The sequence below is a fragment of the Physeter macrocephalus genome, chromosome 20 (assembly GCF_002837175.3).
Source record: "Physeter macrocephalus isolate SW-GA chromosome 20, ASM283717v5, whole genome shotgun sequence".
NCBI classification, from domain to species: domain Eukaryota; kingdom Metazoa; phylum Chordata; class Mammalia; order Artiodactyla; family Physeteridae; genus Physeter; species Physeter macrocephalus.
The window spans coordinates 2768036-2793805 of NC_041233.1; the positions used below are offsets into that span (position 1 = coordinate 2768036).

Sequence of the window (25770 nt, forward strand, 5' to 3'; positions counted from 1 at the left end):
TCCCTTGTAGTTCCTCTTTTAAAGTAGCTGGACAAACAGTGGCCAGATAAGCGTGTTGGAAGCAGAAACTTGGGAGAAATCCAAGAATATACTGAATGAGCCACAGCCAATTATAAATTATACATCATCTGATTATCAGGCCCTGACATGCACAGAGACCATACAGAAGAGACAGTGTAAATGAAGAACATCAAATCTCGGTCAGAGAACCTGAATTTAAGTCCTGGTATGCTGCAGGATTTCCAACAAGTGACCTTTCCTGAGGCTCACTTTCCTTATCTGTAAACAGGGATAATACACCAACAACCTAAATATTTTACAGAGTTGCTGTGAAAATCTATGTGAGAAAAATACCACACATTTGAGGCAAATACCTTTTAAAATCACTGTAATGTCGTAAAGGATAATAAAACCCTTAACTGAAGACCCTCTCTGCAATCACATATAGTACCCATATTCTGCCTCTCTTAGGAGTATAAGCATGATCCAGGCAGATACATTTAACTGGCTTTTTCAGTCACTATCCGAAACAAACATTGTAATAAAAGAAGTTTCTACAGTCCAAAGATAAACTACAATTATTCACATACAAGGCTAATGCTCTCACTGTCAACAAAATATGTATATCAAATTTTAGTTCCAACAGTGTGCTAAGTAATCTACATCTTCTCATTTAATATCCTACCCATATCCAGTGTAGTAGGAAAAGCACAGGGCTTGATGTCTGAATGGCCCTAAGTTTGAATCCCAGCTAGGTTATATAAGTGGTAGGTCTTGGCCAAGTCGGAGCTAAAATATCCTCAAATGTACAGTAAGAATAATGCTACCGATTTCATAGGATTAAAATTACTGTGACCATGTCTGTATTGAGCCTAACCTGGTGCCTAGCACACTGAGGTTGCTCAATATATGGTGGCTGGTAGTCTGATTGCCTTTCCACTCCCCCAAAGCAAGCATCTTTAGTTTCTTTTAGGAATGCTTAACCTACACAATCAAACAAGATTACCAAAACCTCTCTCAACCAAGAAGTACAATGAAAGGGATTCCCTAAAACCATTCACAGATCCTGAAATTGTGTCCCTAAAATTAATGTAAGCATAAGATCAAAATCTAAAGAGTTTAAAATCCATCCTTCCCTCACATGATCTGTGTAGTCAGGTGATCTAAAACCTCAACGGCCCTTCAACCACTGGCACTCCTGAGGAAAGAGGCGGCTATTCTCTAACAGCCTCCCCATTAGGAGGCCCTTTTGTAAGAGCTAGGCTGACTGCTGTCCCTTCCCTGAGAAGGGCAGTTAAAAACAGGAAGATAGGAGAGAAGAGGATTTAGCTTAATTTGGAAAGCTAAATTAACTAAAGAAAGCAGAGCAAGGAAGATTCAGGACATTATCTTCTTCGTGACTTCACCTGAAGCTTGTGCCCCAGCTATATACATACTTCGGTCAGTTTTGTACAGTTACATTAATATGCCTTCAAGCTTTTTAAAGCTTTCCTTCCTCTAGAGTTTATGGCTATATTCAGATTTGATCTGTAACAAATTTAAAAAAATATATGTATATAAATGAGAATTGCATTAAAGACCGAAGTTGGCATTTAATCAGGCTCTTTTTTCCTTCCAGCTTAGTGTTAAGCAAGTGTTCACCTTTTTTTTTTTTTGGCGACCTTATGATATTAAGACACGTGCCTTCATCCAGCAACGAAGCAGCAATGCGTAAATTAGACTTTACATTGTCTTTTCCCACCAAATTTTCCCGTTTAGAACTTTCCTCACTGCCTATGCCTAGCCTTTTGGGCAATCTGAGAGTCACACATAGTGACTGTCAAAACAGATGGTCTGACACACACAAAAGAACCACTGTGAAGAGTCAGTGTCTGTGTACAAACACCCACGTGTGATGATCTCCTGAACAATCTCCTCAAACTCACAAAATCAGACAGAGATTGATGGTGGTGGAGGGTGGCGTAGGGTGGCCTGGAGTGGAGCTGGATACAAAGAAAAGATTAAGATCTGGGGAGTAAAATGGAAAAGAAGCACAAGAGAATATAGAGAAGGAGAGTCTATCATTTACCATACTGAGGAGGGAAGAGCGATCAGACTAGGTAGGAACGGAAGAATCTGTTGGGGAAAAACTACACTAGTCAAGAGAAAACAAAGATTTCACCAAATCGAGACTTAAGAGTGAGCCCTCCCTCCTGCTCCAATTCCATGGGGTTTTTGCTTTTTTTGTTTTTTTTCCAGGAAGCTACAAAACAGTTCTTTTTCAACAGCGGGATTATACTAACAAAAGCAAATAAAGGAAACCTATGCTAAAAATGTAATCTACCTACACTGAGCGGTCAGAAAACGGAAATACTTCTTCCCCCGTTTAGCAGTGGGTTTCAAAACAGCAGGGACAGGGAGATGGATGAGAGCTGTAAGAGGGGGAGGGGAACGTTCAGGAAGGCCTTCGGCCTAAATGCTTATTTTAAATGTACCTTTCTGCGGTCAGCTGGCAGGTTCCTCACTGAACACAACATTCGACTGTGGAAGTCGGAAGCTGATGAGTGGTTCAAAGCCCACGGGGAATTTAAGAGCCGCTGCAAACACAAGGCTGATGCAGAACCAGCCCTTGCTTCGGGTAGCACTCTAATAATCCCCGTCGGACGCCTAAAGCTCCAGCGAGGTTTGACCCGACTCACTGTGCAAGGGAAAAGAGAAAACTGCAAAGTTCAAGGAAGAGCCTAAGTTTAGCCAGAAGACCGTGCAATCAGACGCAGAAGTGTGTGAGCCGGCAGGAGGTGGATGCTATCCGTTTGCTCCACCAGGTGCTGCACAAGAAGGAAATCCCTTTTACACACAGACACCGTGTTCCCTCGCCCCGCGCCCACTCCCGGCACACACTTACTTTCGTCCGGCCATTGATCTTGTAGTTGCCCAGTTTCCCGTTACAGTGGCGGATCAGGTCGTCCATGCTGCTCATGAGCAGCCCGATGGTTTCGCAGCCGGGCTCCTTGCCCTCGATCCAGGTGATCTTATCGCCTCGGATGTCCTTGGACGAGTCGCTCTTCTGGCTGACCAGCTGCCCGTCCGTGAACTTGCCGGTGTCGTGCAGGGCGCGCACCTCGTCGCCGATCTGCTGCCCGGTCTCCTTGCCCAGGAAGTCGTCCACCACGCAGATGCCGTGCTTGTTCATGCAGGGCACGATGTACTCCAGCGCCAGCTTCAGCGCCGGCAGCGGCTTCGTCTGCCCGTTGGGCCGCAGGCCGCCGCCGTGGCTCAGCGCCTCGCCCGGAGCGCTGCTCGGCGGGTACAGGTTCGCCTTCTCCTGGTACAGCGACGAGCGGGCCAGCGGCTCCTCCTTCGCGGGTTCTGCCTCGGCGGCGGCCGCCGCCGCCGCCGGGCCCTGGCCGCCGGGCGCCGCGCGAGGCGGGGACGCGGCCACCGCGGGGTCGGCCGCCGGCTTGGCCTTCGCCTTCGCCATCGCCGCGTCTCCGGCGGCCCGCGGGCCCGCGGCCTCGGCGGCGGCGGCGGCGGCTCTGTCCCGGCGCGGCGCCGCCTTCCTGGCCTCCCTGGCCCCGGCGGCCCTGGGCGGCGGCGCGGGACCGGGATGCTGGGGCTGGCCCGCTCCGGCGGCGACGGCGCCCTCGCCGCCCTGGCACACGAGCTTGTGTTTCTTCCAGTCCTGGCGCTGGTGCTCCTTGCTGCAGTAGAAGGAGCTGCGGCAGCGGCTGCAGCGCAGCAGGTTCTCCATCTTCCCGCACAGCTCGCAGTACTGCCGGTCTCGCTCGCTCGGGCTCGGCCCGCCGGGCCCGCCGCTGTCATTGGCCATGGCGGCGGCGGCGGCGGTGGAGGCGGCGGCCGAGCAGGAGGGGCGGCGGCCGGACGGCCTCGCCTGGGGCCGGGGCGCGGGCGGAGCGGCAAGGGCCGTCACTGCGCCATGCACCCGCCGCCCCTCGCCTCGAGAGGCCGGCGTCCCGCGCCCTCGGCCGGGCCGCTTCCTCGTCCTCCGGTCCCGCCGCGCGGCGCCGGCCGCCGCCTCAGCGCCTCATCGCCGCCGCGGGCTGAGGGAGCGCGGCCTGCGCGGCGGACGGCGACCTCCGCTCGGGCACACGGGCCCGGCGCGCGAGACCCGCCGCCTCGGCCGCCGCCGCCTCAGCGTCCCAGGCGGCCCGTCTCGGCCCGCGGAGCAGCGCAGGGCGTGCGGGCGCCACTCGCTCTGCGCGCTCTGCACGTACACCACGGCCCCGCGGCGACCCAGGCGGGCGGCGCGCGAGGGCGGGGGGCGGGGCAGGGCGAGGGGTGGGCCGAGGGGGCGGTGGCCGCGCGCTCGCGCTCGGGCGCGGGCGGCGCCCTGGCCGCCTCCGGCCTCCCGCACTCGGCCGGCTGGGCCTCGGAGCCCGGTCTGGCGCCCTTGGCGCCCTCGCCAACTGCGTCCGGGGCGGGTCCGGGACGCTGCCGCGGCCCGCCCGCGGACGCCGAGAGGCAGGCCCGAGAGCGGCGGAAGGGAGGGGGCCGCGCCGCCGCCGCCGGGCCCGCGCCCCGGGCGGTACCGACACCTGCTGGGCAGAGCGCGGCCGCGAGGTCGCCGCGGAGCTGGGCGGCCTTAATATGGCTGATGTTTGTGTGCGGCCGACTGGGTGTGTTCTAGGCGCGCTCCAGACTACGTTGCAAGGTGGCTGCTGCCATGGTCGTGTTGCATCGGAGGAAACGGAAATTCAGAGAAGTAAAGTAACTTGCCCAAGGTCACGCAGAACTGGGACGGAACCCAGAAACCAGACTCTGGGATTCCAAGGCTCCTTTTTCCATTACGCCAATACAGCCTGTATTTCAGGAAGGCCCGAAATTGTTAAAAAACAAAACTAAATATTGCTGCGGTGTCATTCTAAGCCCCTGTGCCCCGTTTGAGCCAAATTTAAAGGTACTGAAATTCGATGCATTTTTTTTTTTTTTTTTTTACCATTTTTAAATCCTGTGAAATCTTGCGGAGTTTAAACCCTCGTGAAAAAATGTTTGGCTACCTAGTCGACTAAGGTAATCAAGGCTCATTTCAGGGTCCACATTCAGGCACTTAAGCTCAAACTGCTGGAACTGCTCCTGAGAAGTGGATCTGGCCGGGGCGCGGGGCGGAGGGAGGGCAAATGGGCATTACTGCATTAACGACTTTTAAGTTTAAACAGAAGTATCTCTTATTATTAGAATTTGTGCTACGCTGATGAGTACAATTCTTTCTTTTATAGTACATAAAAACCTTACCAGAAATAAGCCAAGGGTGTTTCTTTCCGCCCTGCCATTTATTTTTGGAATAAAAAGGGCTGTGATTGCGATGTTCACCATCTTTATTGAGCACCTGCTAATGTGGGAAATGCTGTGCTGGGCTTGTGTACCATCTGAATAGACTGCAGGTAACTTCAGCAGTCCTTGAGATGTTAGCCTTCCAGATTAACAGCAGAAGAGCTGAAATGTGTAAGGTTAAAAGCAGAATAATATAGGGACTTATAAACCACTTTGTAGAATATTTTTTAAAAAACTAGCCTGAATCCAAAAACTCTTCATCAACTACACAGAACTTAAAACTGTCATTAAATTCTGCCATATAAATAAACAGTACCCTGGGGATCCAATCTGGTGAAAGAGGACAGTAATTCCAATTAGCTTGGCCTTTGGAAGACAGAGAAGTTCCGTGCAGGGGGCGGACGTGTAAACAAATAATGACAACCTAGAGCTCAGAGTAAATGCCCTAAGAGAGGGTGGATAGGATGGGATGGGAACAAAGAAAAAGGAATTGCTAGCCCTGCCCATTGCACTAATCAAGATTTCAAATCGATTAATTTAGAAAGTCTTAAAAATGGCTTAAAAAGTTAGCTTTTAAAACGTTTTGACATACGTAAATTATAAAAGTAAAGTATAATTTAAATACCAGTGAAATCTGACTTCCTTGGTCTCCTTTTGCTGTAGTAGTGATAACTGATTCTTAAGTATTCTCAAGTTTGCTAGGGAACACTCATTCTACAAACACTTGATTCTTCTAAATTTAGTTATTTGTAGATATTAAAAGTAGTCCAGCAATATCTTTAAAAATTACTATTTAGGGGGCTTCCCTGGTGGCACAGTGGTTGAGAGTCCGCCTGCCGATGCAGGGGACACGGGTTCGTGCCCCGGTCCGGGAAGATCCCACATGCCGCGGAGCGGCTGGGCCCGTGAGCCATGGCCGCCGAGCCTGCGCATCCGGAGCCTGTGCTCCGCAACGGGAGAGGCCACAGCAGTGACAGGCTGCGTACCGAAAAAAAAAAAAAAAAAAGTTACTATTTAGGTCTGCGGCATGCAAAGAAGTGTATTGACATCTCTCTATGCTTTTTCATGTATTTTCATTGATATCTACCTAAAAGATTAGATGTCCGTATCAAAACCTTTATTAGCTTTCATTTTGTTCCAATTAAGTATACAAAATCACAAACTTAACATGTGTATCTTGAAAATACTTAATTAGTCAAACGTGACACTTTCAAATTTTTCATGAATAGAGCAAATATAAAATGTTGTTTCAAATACTTCCAAAGATCGATGATTTCAGAATTTTCACTTATTCAGGTTTAATAACCTGTGAACTCATTCCAGATTAGTGAGGTTTCACCAAACCATCTGCTGACCATGCAATAGCCAGTGAATGACAAGTTCACCAAGGAGATTCTAGAACTCCACCCGCATGTAGCTGTTGTCATTTATTCAAATGGTATAGAGAAGATCCACACTGTCATGCAGGAATTTATCTTACAAACACAGCGTACTTACTATTAGGTGCCAATCTCTGTTCTAAGCATTTTACAAATATTATCTCATTTAATCTTTACAATCACCATGAGGTGGGTACCATTATTAGGTCCATTTATAGAAAATGAAACAAGAGTAAGGCAATGAGGTGAGTAGCACCAGGAGTGTTCCCTAATGCTTTGGGGAGAACAAAGGCTTGTGTCTCCCAAAGCCAGTAATTAGTACAACTTTTTCCCTGCCCTGAACCTAATGAAGATCAACTGTTCTAAAACCTGAAGGATGAATTCAAGGAAAGGTGCTGTCATCTCCATATCACACCAACTTGGATGAAAGCTAATTGACCACCCCTTTCACTTTCCTTTGTTCTTCTGGCAATGTTTACTTAAACTATAAAGCAGTAACCACTATGAACTGATGAGAGACTTACAAAAAAATAGAGGCAAAATTGAGATTAAATGCAAAGGACAGAATTAAATGAGGAAATGAATTTAGAAATGACTGTGTCGAGTCTTGAGGAAAGCTCAGTGAACAGGCTTTGCCTTCAAGGGACTAGCCCTATTTCTCCTTTAAAAATGTTTAAAATGCACAAGAGAGCGTCTTTTCTGCTCAGGAAATCACACATCTGATTGTTAACTAATGACCTCTTGTTTCCCCATCTGTGACAATCTTGTTTTAATACATTACAGAGAACAGAAAAATCACAAGTACAACATAGGCATCCCACCAAGATAAACAGGAAGACGATCTTCAAGTTCTGGGAAAAGCAACTAAAAATTTGAGGCATTTTCTAACTATAGTATCGGGACACACACAAGTAGGTGTCATGGAAAACAGCACCTGCTCTCTTCTGTACTGGGTGTTCTGGCAGATGCACACATGCGCTGTGCTTCCCCACGTACATCGAACCAGGTTTACTGTCTACCAAGGTGGTTCCCTTATGAAAATAAAATATTTAAGTAGATTTTGTATATATTCAGGAAAATTTATCTATCACCCACTTTATCAGCTTATGATTTAAAACTTACTAATCCAGTTAAAAATTGGTCATCTCAAGAAATATAACATGAAACTTTAGAATCATTCCTCATTATAATGATTTATTTATTTACATAATGTATATAAATATAATGGGTTAATATAATTACACTACGAGTTGTTTTTTGTTGTCATTGTTGTTGTTAACAAACATTACCTTAATGTTGAACCCACTTTTAATGTAGTCCCAATCAGTAACTTATACCAACCCAGGTTAAAGACAGCTCCATTTTTTCTGTAACTCTTTTTTGTGGGAAAAGGTAAACATACACAAAGATAGAGATAGTAGTATAATCAACCTCAGCCCTGATTAGGTCAATAATTTTCAACTTCAACTATTATCAACATTTTTATATTCTTGTGCCCCCCGTTTTGCCTTTTCTTTTTCTTTTTTTTTGGCTGCAGGATCTTGGTTTCCCAACCAGGGGATTGAACCCGGGCCCACGGCAGTGAAAGTGCAGAGTCCTAACCACTGGACCGCCGGGGAATTCCCTCCATTTTGCCTTTTTTTAAATTTGTTTTTTATTGAGTTATAATTGACATATAACATTGTATTCATTTTAGGTGTACAACATAATGATTTGATATATGTATATTTTATGAAACAATTACCATAGGAAATTTAGTTAACATTCATCACCTCACACAGTTACAGTCTTTTTTCCTTGTGATGAGAACTTTTAAAATCTTCTCTCTTAGCAACTTTTTTTTTTACCTTTATTTATTTATTTGTTTGTTTATTTATTTATTTATTTTTGGCTGCTTTGGGTCTTCGTTGCTACGCGTGGGCTTTCTCTAGTTGTGGCGAGTGGGGGCTGCTCTTCGTTGCGGCAGGCAGGCTTTTTTTTTTTTTTTTTTTTTTTTTTTTGCGGTACGCGGGCCTCTCACTGTCGTGGCCTCTCCCGTTGCGGAGCACAGGCTCCAGACCTGCAGGCTCAGCGGCCACGGCTCACAGGCCCAGCCGCTCCTTGGCATGTGGGATCCTCCCGGACCGGGGCACAAACCCGTGTCCCCTGAATCGGCAGGCGGACTCTCAACCACTGCGCCACCAGGGAAGCCCAAGGCAGGGTTTTCCTTGCGGTGGCTTCTCTTTTTGCGGAGCAGGCTCACAGGCCCAGCCGCTCCTTGGCATGTGGGATCCTCCCGGACCGGGGCACAAACCCGTGTCCCCTGAATCGGCAGGCGGACTCTCAACCACTGCGCCACCAGGGAAGCCCAAGGCAGGCTTTTCATTGCGGTGGCTTCTCTTGTTGCGGAGCACGGGCTCTAGGCGTGCAGGCTTCAGTAGCTGTGGCACGTGCGCTCAGTAGTTGTGGCTCGTGGGCTCTAGAGCACAGGTTCAGTAGTTGTGGCGCATGTGCTCAGTTGCTTCGCGGCATATGGGATCTTCCCGGACCAGGGATTGAACCCGCGTCCCCTGCATTGGCCGGCGGATTCTTAACCAGTGCTCCACCAGGGAAGCCCTTCTCTTAGCAACTTTTAAACCTGCAATACAGTATTGTTAAGTATAGTCACTATTCTGTACGTTAGATCTCCCAGACTTACGTATAACTGAAAGTTCGCACCTTTGGACCATATCACCACCCCCTCTACCCGCTGCCTCTGGCAACCACTAATCTATTCTTGGTGTCTATGAGTCAGTTTTTTAATTTTCGTTCTTTAGAAACCACATGTAGGTGGGATCATACAGAATTTGTCTTTCTCTGTCTGACTTATTTCACTCAGCATAATGCCCTTGAGGTTCATCCATGTTGTCGCAAAAGGCAAGATGTACTTCATTTTTATGGATGAATAATATTCACATATATGTACATATATACGTATACACCACATTTTCTTTATCCATTTATCTATCAATGGTCATTTAGGCTGCTTCCATAACTTGGTAATTTTAAGTAATGTTGCAATGAACATGGTGGAATGTTGCAATGAACATTCCACTTAGTGTTTTCATTTTCTTCAGGTAAATACCCAGAAGTGGAATTGCTGGATCATATGGTAGTTCTATTTTTAATTTTTTGAGGAACCTCCATACTGTTTTTCACAGTGGCTGCACCAATTTATACTTCCATCAACATTGCACAAAGGGTTCTCTTTTGACTGTATCCTCACCAACACTTATTTCTTGTCTTTTTGATAATAGCCATTCTAACAGGTGTGAAGTGATATGGTGGTTTTGATTTACATTTCCCTGATGGTTAGTGATGTTGAGCACCTTTTCATGTACCTGTTGACCATCTGTATGTCTTCTTTGGGAAAATGTCTATTCAGATCCTCTGCCCACATTTTCATTGAATTGTTTGTTCTTTTTCTGTAATACATATAGTATACCAGATATATGATTTGCAAATATTTTCTCCCATTCTGTAGAATGCTTTTTATTTTGTTGATGGTTTCTTTTGCTGTACAGATCGTTTTAGTTTGATGTAGTCCCATGTGTTTTTTTGCTTTTGTTGCCTTTGCTTTTGGTGTCAAATCCAAAAAATCATTGCCAAGACAGATGTCAAAGAGCTTCCCCCCTATATTTTCTTCCAAGAGTTTTATGGTTTCAGGTCTTACATTCAAGTTTTTAATCCATTTTGAGCTGAGTTTTGGTGTGGTGTAACATAGTGGTCCAGTTTCATTCTTTTGTATGTGACTGTCTAGTTTTCCCAACACCATTTATTGAAGAGACTATCCTCTTCCCATTATATATTCTTGGCTCCTTTGTCACAAATTACTTGACCATATATATGTGGATTTATTTCTAGGCTCTCTATTCTGTTCCCTTGATCTATGTGTCTTTTTTAATGCCAATACCGTACATTTATGTGTTTTTTTCATCTTTTATATACATTTTCCCTGGTCCCATTTCTTTGTCAGGAGGCATTCTTATTTAAATGTGTTGACAGTTCTACCCATATCAAATGGGAAGTCCAGTTCCCTCCCCAGGGATCTGCAAATCTCTGAGCAGGGGCAAAAAGATGGGGGACAGCGGCAGGGGGAGCACAGTTTTCATTCTGGTGGCCATCCCTGACTCTGAATTTCTGCTCCCATTGAACTAAGGATCTCACTCTTATCCTTGTTCTCTTTCTTCTGCTCCAAAAAGAACCTAGATTCAAAACTCAGCTCTTTTAAAGCTCTTTTGCTTCTGTCCCCCCTCAGGAGTCTTTTTACATTGCTCTGGCTACTCCATTTTGGGGCACCTTTCACACTAAACCTTTTCAGGAAACTGAATTTTCTCACTCTATAGCTTGATCCCTGGGCTCTGGGCTGGCCTTCAGATATCCAGCTGCTCACTATTATCTCTAAGGCAGTATACTCAGAGACTTTCTCTTGAGTAGCCCAGAACTGGAAGAATTTGAAATTTCATCCTCTGCTATATATTAGTGCCTGAATATGGAAGGAAATGATATGTGATTTATATTCCTATTGATATGGTATTTACACACTCTTCCCCCACCTTCAGAAGGCAAAAGTAGTCATAGTCTAAATTGTAAATAAGAATGTTTTTTCTCCATTACATTCCTTCTTATTAATATTTAGTCATTATTTTATTTTATTAAAAATTTTTTTCTCACTCAGCTCCATCTTTTTGTTTTTTAATTGCTCTTTATTATATCATACCATTTTCCTACAACTGACTCATCTCTTCTATTCTCTGCAAATTCAACTCCTACCCATTCTACAAAGATCATCTGAAATCCCATTACTTTCACAAAATGTGTGTATACAAAAGCATGTGTAAATAAACACCCAGCTAACCTTAATGTAGTTTTTTACAGTTTGCAAAGGACTTGCACATACAAATTCTCATATGATGCTCTATGAGACTATGGAGTAGATGTTGTTAGGACTTTCATTTTACATATAAGGAAATTCAGTCTTTGTGCAACTGAGCAACTAACCCAAGGACATACAGTTAAGTTGACTACAGTTTTGCATTTCAGGGAAAAGATTTTTTTTTCCTTTTACCTTCTGACCCCCTTCACCCAAGGTCTGTTTTTTGGTTGTTGTGGTTTACTACAGCTTTGTAATATAGTTTGAAATCAGGAAGTGTGATGTCTCCAGCATTGTTCTTCTTTCTCAGGATTGCTTTAGTTATTCAGGGTCTTTTGTGGTTCCATACAAATTTTAGATTTGTTTTTTCTATTTCTGTGAAAAAATGCCATTGGAATTTTGATAGACATTGCATTGAATCTGTAAATTGTTTGGGTTGTATGAGCATTTTGACAATATTAATTCTTCCAATCCATGAGTACAGAATATCTTTCTATTTATTTGTTTCTTCTTCGATCTCTTTCATCAGTGTCTTATAGTTTTCAGTGTATAGGTCTTTCACCTCCTTGGTTAAATTTATACCTAGGTATTTTATTCTTTTTGATGCAGTTTTAAATGGGATTGTTTTCTTAATTTCTCTTTCTGATAGTTTGTTGTTGGTATACAGAAACAAACTGATATGTATATTGATTTTATATCCTGCAACTTTAGTGAATTCATTTCTTAGTTCTAATAGTTATTTGGTGGTCTCAGGGTTTTCTATATACATAATATCATGGCATCTGCAAATAGAGAACTCTTCCTTTGTGATTTAGTTTCCTTTTATTTCTTTTTCTTGCCTAATTGCCATTGCTAGGACTTCCAATACTCTGCTGAAGGAAAGTGATGAGAGTGGGTATTCTTGTCTTGTTACTGATCTTAGAAGAAAAGCTTTCAGCTTTTTACCATTGAATATGATGTTAGCTGTGGGCTTATCATATAAGCCTTTATTATACTGAGGTATGTTTCCCTCTCTACCCACTTTGTTGAGAGCTTTTATCATGAATGGATGTTGAATTTTGTCAAAAGCTTTTTCTGCATCTACTAATATGATTATATGATTTTTATCCTTCATTTTGTTAATATAGTGTATCACATTGATTGATTTGTGGATAATGAACCATCCTTGCATCCCTGGAATAAATCCCACTTGATCATCATGTATGATCCTTTTAAAGTATTGTTGAATTTGGTTTGCTAATATTTTGTTGAGGATTTTGCATCTATGTTGATCAGGGATATTGGCCTGTAATTTTCTTTTTCGTGAGGTATCCTTGTCTGGTTTTGGTTTGGCCTCATAAAATGAGTTTGGAAGTGTTCCTTCCTCTTGAATTTTTTGAAGAGTTTGAGAAGGATAGGTAATAAATCTTATTTAAATGTTTGGTGGAATTCTTCAGGGAAGCTGTCTGGTCCTGGACTTTTGTTTGTTGGGAAGTTTTTGGTTACTGATTCAATCTCCTTACAAGTAATCAGTCTGTTCAGATTTTCTATTTCTTCATGATTCAGTCATGGTAGGTTGTCTGTTTCTAGGAATTTGTCCATTTCTTCTAGTTGTCCAATTTGTTGGCATTTACTCATTAGTAGTTTCCAATTTTATCCTCTTTTTTTTTGGCTGAAGTATTATTATAAATCATACCTCAACTTCAATATGCATGTCCAATAAGGACTTTAAATAAAATCATATCCACCATGCCATTATCACACTCACCAAAATTAAGAAAATCTCCTCATACTACCTATCATCCTGCAAATATTAAAATTTGTCTGGGGACTTCCCTGGTGGCGCAGTGGCTAAGAATCTGCCTGCCAATGCAGGGGACACAGGTTCATACTCTGGTCTGGGAAGATCCCACATGCTGCAGAACAACTAAGCCCATGCACCACAACTACTGAGCCTATGCTCTAGAGCCCGCGAGCCACAACTACTGAGCCCATGTGCCACAACTACTGAAGCCCACATGCCTAGAGCCCCTGCTCCGCAACAAGAGAAGCCACCACAATGAAAAGCCTGCCTGCCGCAACGAAGAGTAGCCCCCGCTCACTGCAACTAGAGAAAGCCCGCGCGCAGTGATGAAGACCCAAAGCAGCCAAACATAAATAAATAAAATAAATTATTTAAAAAATTTGTCTGATTGTCTCACAGATCCTCTGTACAGTTGCTTTGTTTTATTTAAGATCTAAACAAAGTTCATACATTGCACTTGACTGTCATGTTTCTTAAGTCCCTTTTACTCAATTTTGCTAGTACCCTGCCATTTTTTTTTCATACCATTAATTTACTGGAGAAATTAATGTCACTTGTATTGTAGAATATTTCCTGGATTTCGCTGATTGCTTCCACATGATATTCCTCTTATTTTTGTAGATAGATAGATCTAGAATTTTTATTAGATTCAGGCTCTATATTTTAGGTAAGAATACTTCATAATGCTTGTTGTATGCTTCCTATTCTATCACGTTTTGAGAAACATAATGTCTCATAGTTTCATTTTTCATGATGAAATATAGCTCATGGGTTTAAATGATGTCAGCTTGATCCCAACATTAGAACATTTTTCATCAACTTTTCACCTGATTGTTTTAGCAATTGATGATTGTGACTAGATCCAACATTTCATTAGAGGTTGAAAAAAAAGAATTTCTAATTCTATCATTCCTTCTGAATTTACTAACTGAAATTCTACCATAGAGAACTTTTTTCATCAACTTTTTTGTTACCCTGACATACAATTTGTAGATGAAAGAGGTTTTATTTATCAATTTTCAGAATATTGAGCTGGTGTCCTAGTACCTTCCAATTGTGACAGATGAGGACTTTTAAAATATTGTGAATGCACTGATTTTCATATATTTGAATTATTTTAATTATTATTTTTTGATGATTAAATTGTCCCACTTTTGGCCAATGAGAAATTATTCAAGTTGTTTCATATGTATTTTAGATTTGTTCACATTAATCTTTGATATATTTCTTGCTTTCTGGCACACGATGGCCCAGGCTCATATTGTACATTTCCTGTCCCTGACCTGGAATCAGTAATTTTTTCCAAAGAATTCTGGTTCCTTTTAGTAGGAAAAGGTGGCAAGAGTGGGCATCTTTGTCTCGCTCCTGATTTTAGAGGAAAAACTTTCAGTTTTTTACCATTTAGTATGATGTTAGCTGTGGGTTTGTCATAAATGGCCTTTATTATGTTGAGATATGTTCCCTCTATACCAAATTTGCTGAGAGTTTTTAATCATGAGTGAGTATTGATTTTTTCAAATGCTTTTTCTGTGTCTGTTGAGATAATCGTGATTTTTTTTGTTCTTCATTTTGTTAATGTGGTGTATCACATTGATTGATTTGCAGATATTGAACCATCCATGCATCCCTAGAATAAATTCCAGTTGATCATGGTGTATGATACTTTTTATATACTGTGAATTCTACTTGCTAATATTTTGTTAAGAATTTTTGCATCTATATTCATCAGGGATAATGGCCTGTAATTTTTTTTTTTTTTTGGTAAAGTCTTTGGTTTGGGTATCAGAGTAATGGTGACCCTGTAGAATGAATTTGGGAGTATTCCCTCCTCTTCATTTTTTGGAATAGTTTGAAAAGGTTAGGTTTTAGCCCTTCTTCATATGTTTGGTAGAATTCCCCTGTGAATCTGTCTGGTCCTGGACTTTTGCTTTTTGGGAGTATTTTGATTACTGATTCAATTTCAATACTAGTAATTTGTCTGTTCAGATTATCTATTTCTTCCTCATTCAGTCTTGGAAGATTTATGTTCCTGGGAATTTATCCATTTCTTCTAGGTTGTCCAGTTTTTTGGCATATAACCATTCATAGTATTCTCTTATGATTGTTTGTATTTCTGTGATATTGCTTGTAATTTCTCCACTTTCATTTCTTATTTTGTTCACTTAGATCCTCTTTTTCTTAATGAAGCTGACTAAATCAATTTTGTTCATCTTTTCTGAAAAGAAGTCTTGATTTCATTGATCTTTTCTATTGTTTTTTGGTCTCTATTTTATTCCTCTCTGATCTTTATTATTTCTTTCCTTCTACTGACTTTGAGCTTTGTTTGTTCTTCTTTTTCTAATTCCTTTAAATGGTAGGTTAGGTTGCTTATTTGAGATTTTTCTTTATTCTTGAAGAATGCCTCTGTTGCTATAAACTTCCCTCTTAGAACTGCTTTTGCTGCATTCCGTAGATTTTGTAAAGTTGTGCTTTTACTTTCAGTGGTCTTAAGGTGGTTTTCTGATTTCCTCGATATCTTCATTGACCCATTGGTTTTTTTAGTAACATGTGGTTTAGTCTCCACATGTCTGTGTTTTCCCATTTTTCTTACTGTAATTGATTTCTAGCTTCATACCATTGTGAAAGGAAAAGATTCTTGATATAACTTCTATCCTCTTAAATTTTTGAGCCTTGTTTTGTGGCCTAGCTTGTGATCTATCCTGGAGGACATTACATGTGTGTGCACTTGACAACAAAGTGTATTCTGCTGTTTTTGGATGGAATGTCTTGTAGATATCTATTAAGTCCAACTGGTCTAATGTGTCATTTAAGACCACGGTTTCCTTTTTGATTTTCTCTCTGGATGATCTGTCAATTAATGAAATGAGCTGTTAAAGTCCTCTACTATTATTGTATTATTGTTAATTTCTCCCTTTATGTCTGTTACTATTTGCTTTGTATATTTAGGTGCTCCTATATTAGGTTCCTATATGTTTATGAATGTTATTCCCTCTTCTCGTATTGATCTCTTTATCTTTATATAATGTCTTTCTTTGTCCTTTATTGTAGACTTGTTTTAAAGTTCACTTTGTCTGATATGAGTATTGCAACCCCAGATTTCATTTCCATTTGCATGGAACATCTTTTTCTATCTTCTCACTTTCAGTCTGGGTGTCTTTAGCTCTGAAGTGAGTCTCTTGTAGGTAACATATAAATGAGTCTTGTTTTTTTTATCCAGTCAGCCACCCTATGTCTTTTGATTGGAGCATTTAGTCCATTGACATTTAAAGTGATGATTGATAGGTATGTACGTACTGACATTTTGTTACTTGTTTTCTGGTTGTTTTTGTAGTTCTTCTCTTCTTCTTGTTTTAGTCTCTTCCCTTGTGGTTTGATAATTTTCTTTTGTGTTATGTTTGTGCTCCTTTCTCTCCAGTTTTTATATATCCGTTGTAGGTTTTTGATTTGTGCTTACCATGTAGTTAATATATGTTGACCTATAACTATATCTACTTGTTTTAAACTGATTTTAAGTTCAACAGATTCTAAAAGCTCTACATTTTTTACTCCCCTCCCCTATGTTTTGAGTTTTTGATGTTGTATTTTACATCTTCATGTCTATCCCTTAATTTTTTATTGTAGTTATAGTTGGTTTTATAATTTTTGTCTTTCAACTTTTGTACTAGCCATTTAAGTGGTTGAGCCATAACCTTTCTATTTATTTGTCTTTACCAGTGGGATTTTTACCTTCCCATAATTTCTTGTTTCTTATAGTAGTCTTTTCTTTTTCACTTAAACATGACCCTTTAATGCTTCTTGTAAGGTTGGTTTAGTATTGATGAACTCCTTTAGTTTTTGCTTGTCTGAGAAGTTATTTATCTCTCCTTCAATTCTGAATGACAGTGTTAGGTTGAATATCCCAGGTTGCAGATTTTTCCCTTTCAGTACTTTAAATATATCATGCCACTCCCTTCTGGCCTGCTAAGTTTCTGCTGAAAAATCAGCTGATAGATTTCTGGAGATTCCCTTGTGTATAACTCTGTTTTTCTCTTCTTGCCTTTAGAATTCTCTCTTTATCTTTAACTTTGCCATTTTAATTATGATATGTGTTGGTGTGGGTCTCTTTGAGTTCATCTTATTTGGGATTCTCTGTGCTTCCTGTGCCTGGATATCAGTTTTCTTTTTCAGGTTTGGGAATTTTTCAGTCATCATTTCATTTTCTACCCCCTTTTCTATCCCTTCTCCTTCTAGGACTCCTATAGTGCAAATGTTAGTACACTTGATGTTATTTCAGATGTCCCTTAAACTATTCTTATTTTTTAAAATTTATTTTTCTTTTTGCTCTTCTGATTGGATGATTTCCATTATTCTGTCTTTCAGATCGCTTATGAGTTCTTCTGTATCTCCTAACCTGTTGTTAATTTCCTCTAGTGTATTTTTTCATTTCAGTTATTGTATTCTTCAGCTCTGACTGGTTCTTTTTTATATTTTCTAGTTCTTTGTTAAAATTCTCACTGTGTTTATCTGTTCTTTTCCCCAGTTCAATAGCATTCTTATTACTTTTGCTTTGAACTCTTTATCAGATAAATTATTTATCTCTGCTTCATTAAGGTTTTTTCAGGGTTTTTAAATTTCTTGTTCTTTTCTTTGAAACATATTTCTCTGTCTTCTCATTCTGTTTAACTTTCTCTGTCTGTATGAAATTAGGTGAAACAGTTACCTATCTGGTCTTGAAGGTGTTCCCTTGTGTGTGAGTGTCCCTGTGCAGTTTGCACGTGTCCAGTGGCTTTGGTGGAAGAGCTGGATTTGAAGTGAGCAGGGCTGCGTATTTCCCAGTGGTGTGCTGGCAGTGTTTGCCACGTAGGAGGTAAGGCTGGGGTTGGAGGGGCTAAAGCCAGAACTACGTGCAAGCCAGGGCTTCTGCTGTGCTCAGTGGTCATCACAGCCCTCTCAGATGTGAGGTCAGGAGCAGGTGCCCTGAGGGAGTTAGGTTTTTCCTGGGTGTGATGGTAGTCTCCATCTTGATTTGGGATGCGGCTGAGGGCTTAGGGCTGCACTTCTGTGCTGGTTTCACTTTTTCTCTAGTGTGCAAGCCTTGGTTAGAGGCTGGGTTGGGGCCTGAGGAGTTGCTGCCTCACCACTGAGCTGGCCCCATCCTCTCCCAAGTGTGCACAGGGAAGGGAGCTTTGGAGAAGGTGGTCTCTGCCTGGAAGCTAGTTTCACTCCCTCCCAAGTGTGTGCACCAAAGCGCATGCTGGCAATGGCTGCCTCAGCCCTGGCCAGAGGCATGGGCGGGGTCTGAGTTGGCTCTGCTCCCTCCAAGAATACACATTCTCATTGGAAACAGCAGCCTCCGCCTTCGTGGGGAACAATGCCAGAGCTAGAGGGGCTGGAGCAGGAGCCTGGTGTGAGCTGTGGGGTGTGCACTGGGGGGGGTCCTGGAAGGCAGGCCAGAGCCCCAGGCAGTTTCCAATCTGCTGCCTCTGTGCTGTGCGTGTGTTCAGGAGGCTTGGTTTCTTACAGCACTCCGGTAAGCCCCACTGTCTTCCGCTTACGGGGCTTGTCTTCCTGGTGTCAGACCTCAGGGGTGGGCTGTGGCTCAAACCCCTTGCTCCCCAGGCCAGGGATCCCTGAGCCTGTGATATCCTCTTCCTCTTCTAGGTGTGCGTTCCAACCAGATCACTTCTTCTCCATTCCTACCACACTCCGTGTGGCTCTTTCTTTACAGCATTGGTTGTAGAAGAGCTGTTCTGGTAGGCCCCAGGTCAATTTCAGTGAGAGTCAGTCTATATGTAATTGTAGTTTTGATGTTTTCATGAGGGGAGGGGAGCCCAGCATCCTACTCTGCCATCTTGATCTCTGCATCTCACTCTTTCTTTTTTTCCAACATGTTCAAACATTTTGTTTCAAACTTCCTTTTTTTATTTCAAAAGTAACATAGATGTTTATTCTATAATTTATTTTTTAAGAAGCCATTTTATCGACTATTATTAATTTATAAAAAGCTGTACGTGTTTAATGTTTACAAAAGATATCTTTGAATATAAGTATACATCCATGAATACATCATCACAGTCTATGCCATAAAAAATCCATCTCCAGAAGTTTCCTCCTGCCCTAATTATTTATTACTGTTATATTTTGTGATAAGAACACTTAAGATCCACCCTCTTAGCAAATTTTTGATTATACAATATAGTATTGTTAACTACAGTTACTATGCTATACAGTAGATCTCTAGGTCTTATTCTTTTTTCTTTTTTTTTTTTTTTTGCGGTACGCGGGCCTCTCACTGCTGTGGCCTCTCCCGTTGCAGAGCGCAGTCTCCGGACGCGCAGGCTCAGCGGCCATGGCTCCTGGGCCCAGCTGCTCCGTGGCATGTGGGATCCTCCCGGACCAGGGCACGAACCCGTGTCCCCTGCATCGGCAGGCAGACTCTCAACCACTGCGCCACCAGGGAAGCCCATCTTATTCATTTTGTATATCTGAAACTTTGTACCCTTTGACTAATACCTCCCTGTTTCCCCCTCCCCTTAACCCCTGGCAACCACCATTCTACTCTCTGCTTCTATGAGTTTAACTATTTTAGATACTTCATATAAGGGATATCGTGTAGTATTTGTCCTTGTGTGTCTGGCTTATTTCAGCTGGCATAATGTCACCCAGGTTCATCCATGTTGTTGCAAAAGGCAGGATTTCCTTCTTTCCTTAAGGCTGAATAATATTCATTGTATGCTTATATCACATTTTCTTTATCCATTCATCCATCCATGCATATTTATTTTCATATCTCAGCTATCGTGACTAAAGCTGCAATGGACATGGGAGTCCCGATATCTCTTCAAGATTCTGATTTCAATTCTTTTGGATATATACCCAGAAGTGGGATTGCTGGATCTATTTTAATTTTTTTGAGGAACCTCCATAATGTTTTCCATAGTGGTAGCACCATTTTTCATTCCCACCAACACTGTACGATGGTTATAATTTCTTCACATCCTTGACAACACTTGTTATTTTTTGGTTTTGCTTTGTTTTGTTTTTTTTATAATATCCATCCTAACAGGTTTGAGTTGATATCTCATTGTGGTTTTGATTTGCATATCCCTGATGATTGGTGATGTTGAGCACTCTTTCATGTACCTTTTGGTCATTTGTGTGTCTTCATTGGAGAAATGTCCTTTCAAGTCCTTTGTCTATTTTTGGGGTTATTTCTTTATTTTGCTATTGAATCGTAGTTGCAGTAGGTCCTTTATGTAAGGATATTAGCACCTTAGATATATAGTTTGCAAATATTTTCTTCCATTCCATAGGCTGCGTTTTCACTGTTTATGTTTCCTTTGCTGTGCAGAAGCTTTTTAGTGAGATGTAGTGCCACCTGTCTATTTTTGCTTTTGATGCTTATCCTTTATGTGTCATATCCAAGAAATCATTGCCTAAACTAATATTATGACTTTCCCACTATGTTTCCTTCTAGGAGCTTTACAGTTTCAGGTCTTAGGTTTAAATTTTTAATACATTTTGAGTTGATTTTTGTGTATGGCATAGATAAGGGTCCATCCAATTTCATTCTTTTGAATGTAAATATACAGTTTTTCTAACACCATTTGCCCCATAAAGATAGCATATTCGTGTCGCTCAACCTAATATGTCCCCCACAAAAGTGTATTATTAACCATTTATGAATTGGCGTACCTTATTCACCCTGTCTCCTTTCCTCACAGGAGTTACCTGGATGCTGTGTTTTTAGTTCCCATTCACTCTGAGCCCACGGGGATCTGATTTCTATCTCTATCACTACCAAATTGGCAATGATGTTCTAGTTGTTAAATTTAAAAGGCATTTTTATTCCATTCTCAACGCTTTTTTTTTCTTTTATGACATTGACATTTTTGAAGAATATATGTCAGTTGTTTTACAGAATGTTCTTCAGTTTGGATTTGTCTTCCTCGTGATTAGAGCTAGATTCAGATTATACACTGTCTGGCTGAAATACTAAGGAAGTAATGTCATGTCCTTTTCTGGGTATCACATTTGGGGTACATGGTGTCCATCTGTCCTTAACTGGTAATATTAATTTTGATCATCTGGTCAAGGTATTGTCTTGTCTGTTGTCTCTGCTATATAGTTACTGTTTTTCTCTGTGGAGTTAATAAGTAATCTGGGGAGACACTTTTTTAAGACCTCATCAAACTACATATAACATTCCTTTAGCAATTCTTGCCTGAACCAAAATAGTGTTTATCCAACTCCACTACTCCCTTCACACTAACTAGTGAGCATTTTACTGTAAGGAAGAGCCTTCCTTTCTTTATTTAATCATCAATATAGACTCATGGATCCTATTTAATTCAGTGGATTATAATCCATTGCATCTTTATTTATTTTTGTGCTCAAAGTGTCCCAGACATGGATAGTAGGAGTTCCTTCAAGACTTCTGTGTCTTTTTTCCATGCTACATATATTTTGTTTGTTTGTTTGAGCACTTCTGGTTCAACAAGATGTTCCAGGCTCAAATTATACCTTCTCTGCCTCAACCCTGGGATCAGTCATTTATTCAGTGACCCCTGCATCCTTTTAGTGAGTAATGTTATCTGGAAACCAAGATCTAGATTATAAGTGTGCTTATTGCAACTAGGATATCATTGCTTCTAGACCCTTTCAGCCTACAGAGCTAAGTAATCATGAGTTCATACTGATACCTCCAATTCCAATCCAATACCACAAGGTTCTTCCTTGCCTTCCCCTGTTCTTTATTTGTATCTCCCTTCCTCTGTAGTGTGAACTGTGGCTACAGACATTAACACAATTTGCTACAAGTAAAACAGTTTCATAATTACCACACACATACTGCTACCACTACTACAAAACAAAAACAAATATTGAGTTCAAGATTGGTCCGAAGTTCTTTTTTTCTCCTAGACTGAGAATATATAGTCAAAGAACTATGTTCAAAAGTAATTGATTTAGTTTTCATTTTTATTCCCTTCAGTGCTGTAGTGTTATGAATTTGCAGTCCAGCTAGGGTTGTTTAGTTGTGTTTGCATTCAGTGTTAGGGCATTCACCCTTCCTTATTGATTTAATTTTTTAGATATGTAAAACATTAACATGATTTCAAAGGGAAACTATTAAAGAAATTACATTCAGAGAAGTATCTATCCCTATTCCTTCCATCCATCCACTTCACCTCCTTGCCTCTGTGAGTAACCAATCTTATTATTTTCTCGTTTATCCATCCTGTATTTTTCTTTATTGAAATATAATTGACATATAATATCATGTAAGGCATGCAGCGTGTTGATTTGATACATTTATATATTACAATATGATTAGTGTTCCTGATACCTTTATCATGTCACAGAACTTTCTTTTTTATGTTGAGGACAACTAAGATGCAGTCTTAACTTTGAAGTTTATAATACAGTATTGTTGACTCTAATCAATCTGTTGTGCATTAGAGCTACAGAACTTATTTATTTGCTAGTTGAAAGTTTGTACCCATAAACATTTCTCCAATTTCCCCATCCCCAGCCCCTGGAAACCACCATTCTACTCTCTGTTTTTACGAGTTCAGCTTTTTTAGATTCCACATATAAGTGAGATCATACAGTATTTGTCTTTCTCTGTCTGACTTATCTCACTTAGCATAATGCCCTTAAGGTCCATCCATGTTGTGCAAATGACAGGATTTTTTCCTTTCTCATGTCTGAATTTTCTATATATATATATATAAAACCCACAACTTCTTTATCTATTCATCGGTTGACAAACAGGTTGTTCCCATATCTTGGCTGCTGGGAGTAATGCTGCAATGAACATGGGTATGCAGATACCTTTGAGATACTGATTTCAATTCCTTCAAATATATACTCAGAAGTGGGATTGTTGGATCCTATGGTAGTTCAATTTAAATTTTTTGAGGAACTGCCATACTGTTTTCCATAATGACTGTACCAATTTACGTTTCCACCAATAGTGTATAAGGGTTCCCTTTTCTGCACATTCTTGCCAACATTTGTTATCTCATGTCTTTTTGATAAAAGCCATCCTAACAGGTGTGAGGTAATATCTCACTGTGGTTTTGATTTTCATTTCCCTGATGATTAATGATATTGAGCAACTTTTCATATACTTATTGGCCATTTGTATGTCTACTTTGAAAAACCTATTCAGGTCCTTTGCTCAATATATAATTGGATTGTTCACTTTTTTTGCTATTGAGTTGTGTGAGTTCTTTACATATTTTGGCTATTAGTTTTGTATCATGTATGTGGTTTTTGAATATTTTCTCCCATTCGGTAGATTGCCTTTTCAATTTACTGACTGTTTGCTGTGCAGAAGCTCTTTAGTTTAGTGTAGTCCCACTTGTTTATTTTAGTTTGTGTTGCTTGTGCTTTTGGTGACTTATCCAAGAAATCACTGCCTAGACCCATGTCAAGGATCTTTTCCCCTATGTTTTATTCTAAAAGTTTTACGGTTTCAGGGCTTACATTTGATTTCAGGTTAATTTTTGTGAGTGGTGAAATATAGGTGTCCAGTTTCATTCTTCAGCATGACAATATCCAGTTTTCCCAACGTCATTTATTAAAGAGACTGCCCTTGTCCCATTGTGTGCTCTTGACACCCTTCTCAAAAATTAGTTGACCATATATTTACAGGTTTATTTCTAAACTATATTCTGTTCCACTGTTCTATGTGTCTGTCTTTATGCCAAGACCATATGGTTTCGATTACTTTAGCTTTGTAATATAGCTTGAAATCAGATATTGTGATGGCTCCAGTGTTGTTTGTCTTTCTCTAGATTGCTTCAGATATTCGAAGTCTTTTGTGGTTCCATGCAAATATTAGAATTGTTTTTTCTATTTCTGTGAAAATATGCCATTGGAGTTTTGATTGGGATTACACTGAATCTGTGGGTCGTTTTTGGTAGTATGGACATTTTCACCACATTAATTCTTCCGAGAACATGGAATATCTTTCTATTTATTTGTATCTCCTTCAACCTCTTTCTTCAATGTCTTATAGTTTTCAGTGTAAAGGTCTTACACCTCCTTGGTTAAATTTATTCCTAAGTATTTTATTGTTTTCAATGCTATTGTAAATGGGATTGCTTTCTTAACTTCTCTTTCAAATAGTCTGTTGTTAGTGTATAGAAATGCAACTGATTTATGTGTGTTGATTTTGCATCCTGCAACTTTACTGAATTCATTTATTAGTTCTAACTATTTTTTGTTGGATCTTTAGGATTTTCTATGTATTAGATCATGTCATCTGTGAACACAGATAATTTAATTTTTCCTTTCTGCTATGGATGCCCTTTATTGTTTCTTTTCCTTGCCTAATTGCTCTGGCTAGGACTTCCAGTACTATGTCAAATAGAAACGGTGAGAGCGGGCATTCCTGTCTTGTTCCTGACCTTAGAAGAAAGGATTTAAAATTCTCACCATTGAGTATGATGTTAGCTGTGGTCTTGCCATATTGGCCTTTATTATGCTGAATGTTTTTATTATGAAAGGATGTATTTTGTCAAATGCTTTCTCATCTATTGGAATGATTATATGATTTTAATATTTCATTTCATTCATACTATTAATGTGGTGTATCACATTTATTGATTTTCATATGTTGAACCATCCTTGCATCTCAGGGATAAATCCCACTTGCTCATGGTGAATGATCCTTTTAATGTGCTATTAAATTTGATTTGCTAATATTTTTGGGGGCATTTTTACATCTATCTTCATCAGGGATATAGGTTTGTAATTTTCTTTTCTTGTAGTGTTTTTGTCTGGCTTTGGTGTCAGGGTGTTGCTGGCCACATAAGATAAATTTGAAAGTGTTCCCTCTTCAATTTTTTGGAAGAGTTTGAGAAAGACTCGTGTTAATTCTTCTTTAAATGTTTGGTGGACTTCACCTGTGAAACCATCTGGTCCTGAGCTTCTCTTTCTTGGGAGGTTTTTGATTATTCATTCAATCTCCATGACGCTTAGTTGTCTGTTCAGGTTTTCTGTTTCTTTATGATTTGGTCTTGGTAGGTTTTCTGTTTCTAGAAATTCATCCATTTCTTCTAGGTTATCGAGTTTGTTGGCATAAGTTTATTCATAGTAGTCTCTCATAATTATTTGCATTTCTGTAGTATCAGTTGTAATGTCTCCTATATTTCTTTTTATAAGCAGATTTGTGTATGTTTTCTTATTTCCTCTTCTCTTATACACAAGAGAGCATATTGCATGTACTGTTCTGCATTTTACTTATTTTACTTAATATATCCTGGAAACCACCACATATCTTGTCCTAGAGTTCTTCCTCATTTTTATTACAACTTCATGGGTCTCCATCATGTGAATATATCATAGTTTATTTAACCAGACTCCTATGTTTGAACATTTAGCTAATTTCCTAATATTGATCATTTGTATTTTCTCTCTTTTTTCCCTCTAATCCATCTAGCTAAAAATTTGTCAGT

General features: G+C 40.5%; 1 protein-coding gene and 1 long non-coding RNA gene across 10 annotated transcripts in view; one reads left to right on the forward strand and one right to left on the reverse strand.

The window, feature by feature from the left end:
• EGLN1 (egl-9 family hypoxia inducible factor 1) overlaps positions 1-3931 on the reverse strand; it is a 56845-nt gene extending 52914 nt beyond the window's left edge. Inside the window, exon 1 of one of the 7 annotated variants that reach the window (XM_055081394.1) lies at positions 2885-3898. In XM_055081394.1, coding sequence (XP_054937369.1) covers positions 2885-3808 — 924 coding nt within the window. In that variant the 5' untranslated portion in view covers positions 3809-3898. Of the gene's footprint in view, positions 1-2884 lie in introns of all 7 variants that reach the window. The other 6 variants (XM_007127611.4, XM_028481986.2, XM_028481980.2 and 3 more) reach the window with 6 other exon arrangements.
• Positions 3932-4501: 570 nt separating this feature from the next.
• The window catches only part of LOC114484624 (uncharacterized), a 31004-nt gene continuing 9735 nt past the window's right edge, over positions 4502-25770 (forward strand). For 2 of the 3 annotated variants that reach the window (XR_003677745.1, XR_003677746.1), the window contains exon 1: positions 4502-4897. This is a non-coding gene — a long non-coding RNA (uncharacterized lncRNA). The remainder of the gene's footprint in view (positions 4898-25770) is intronic. The other variant, XR_003677747.1, reaches the window with a different exon arrangement.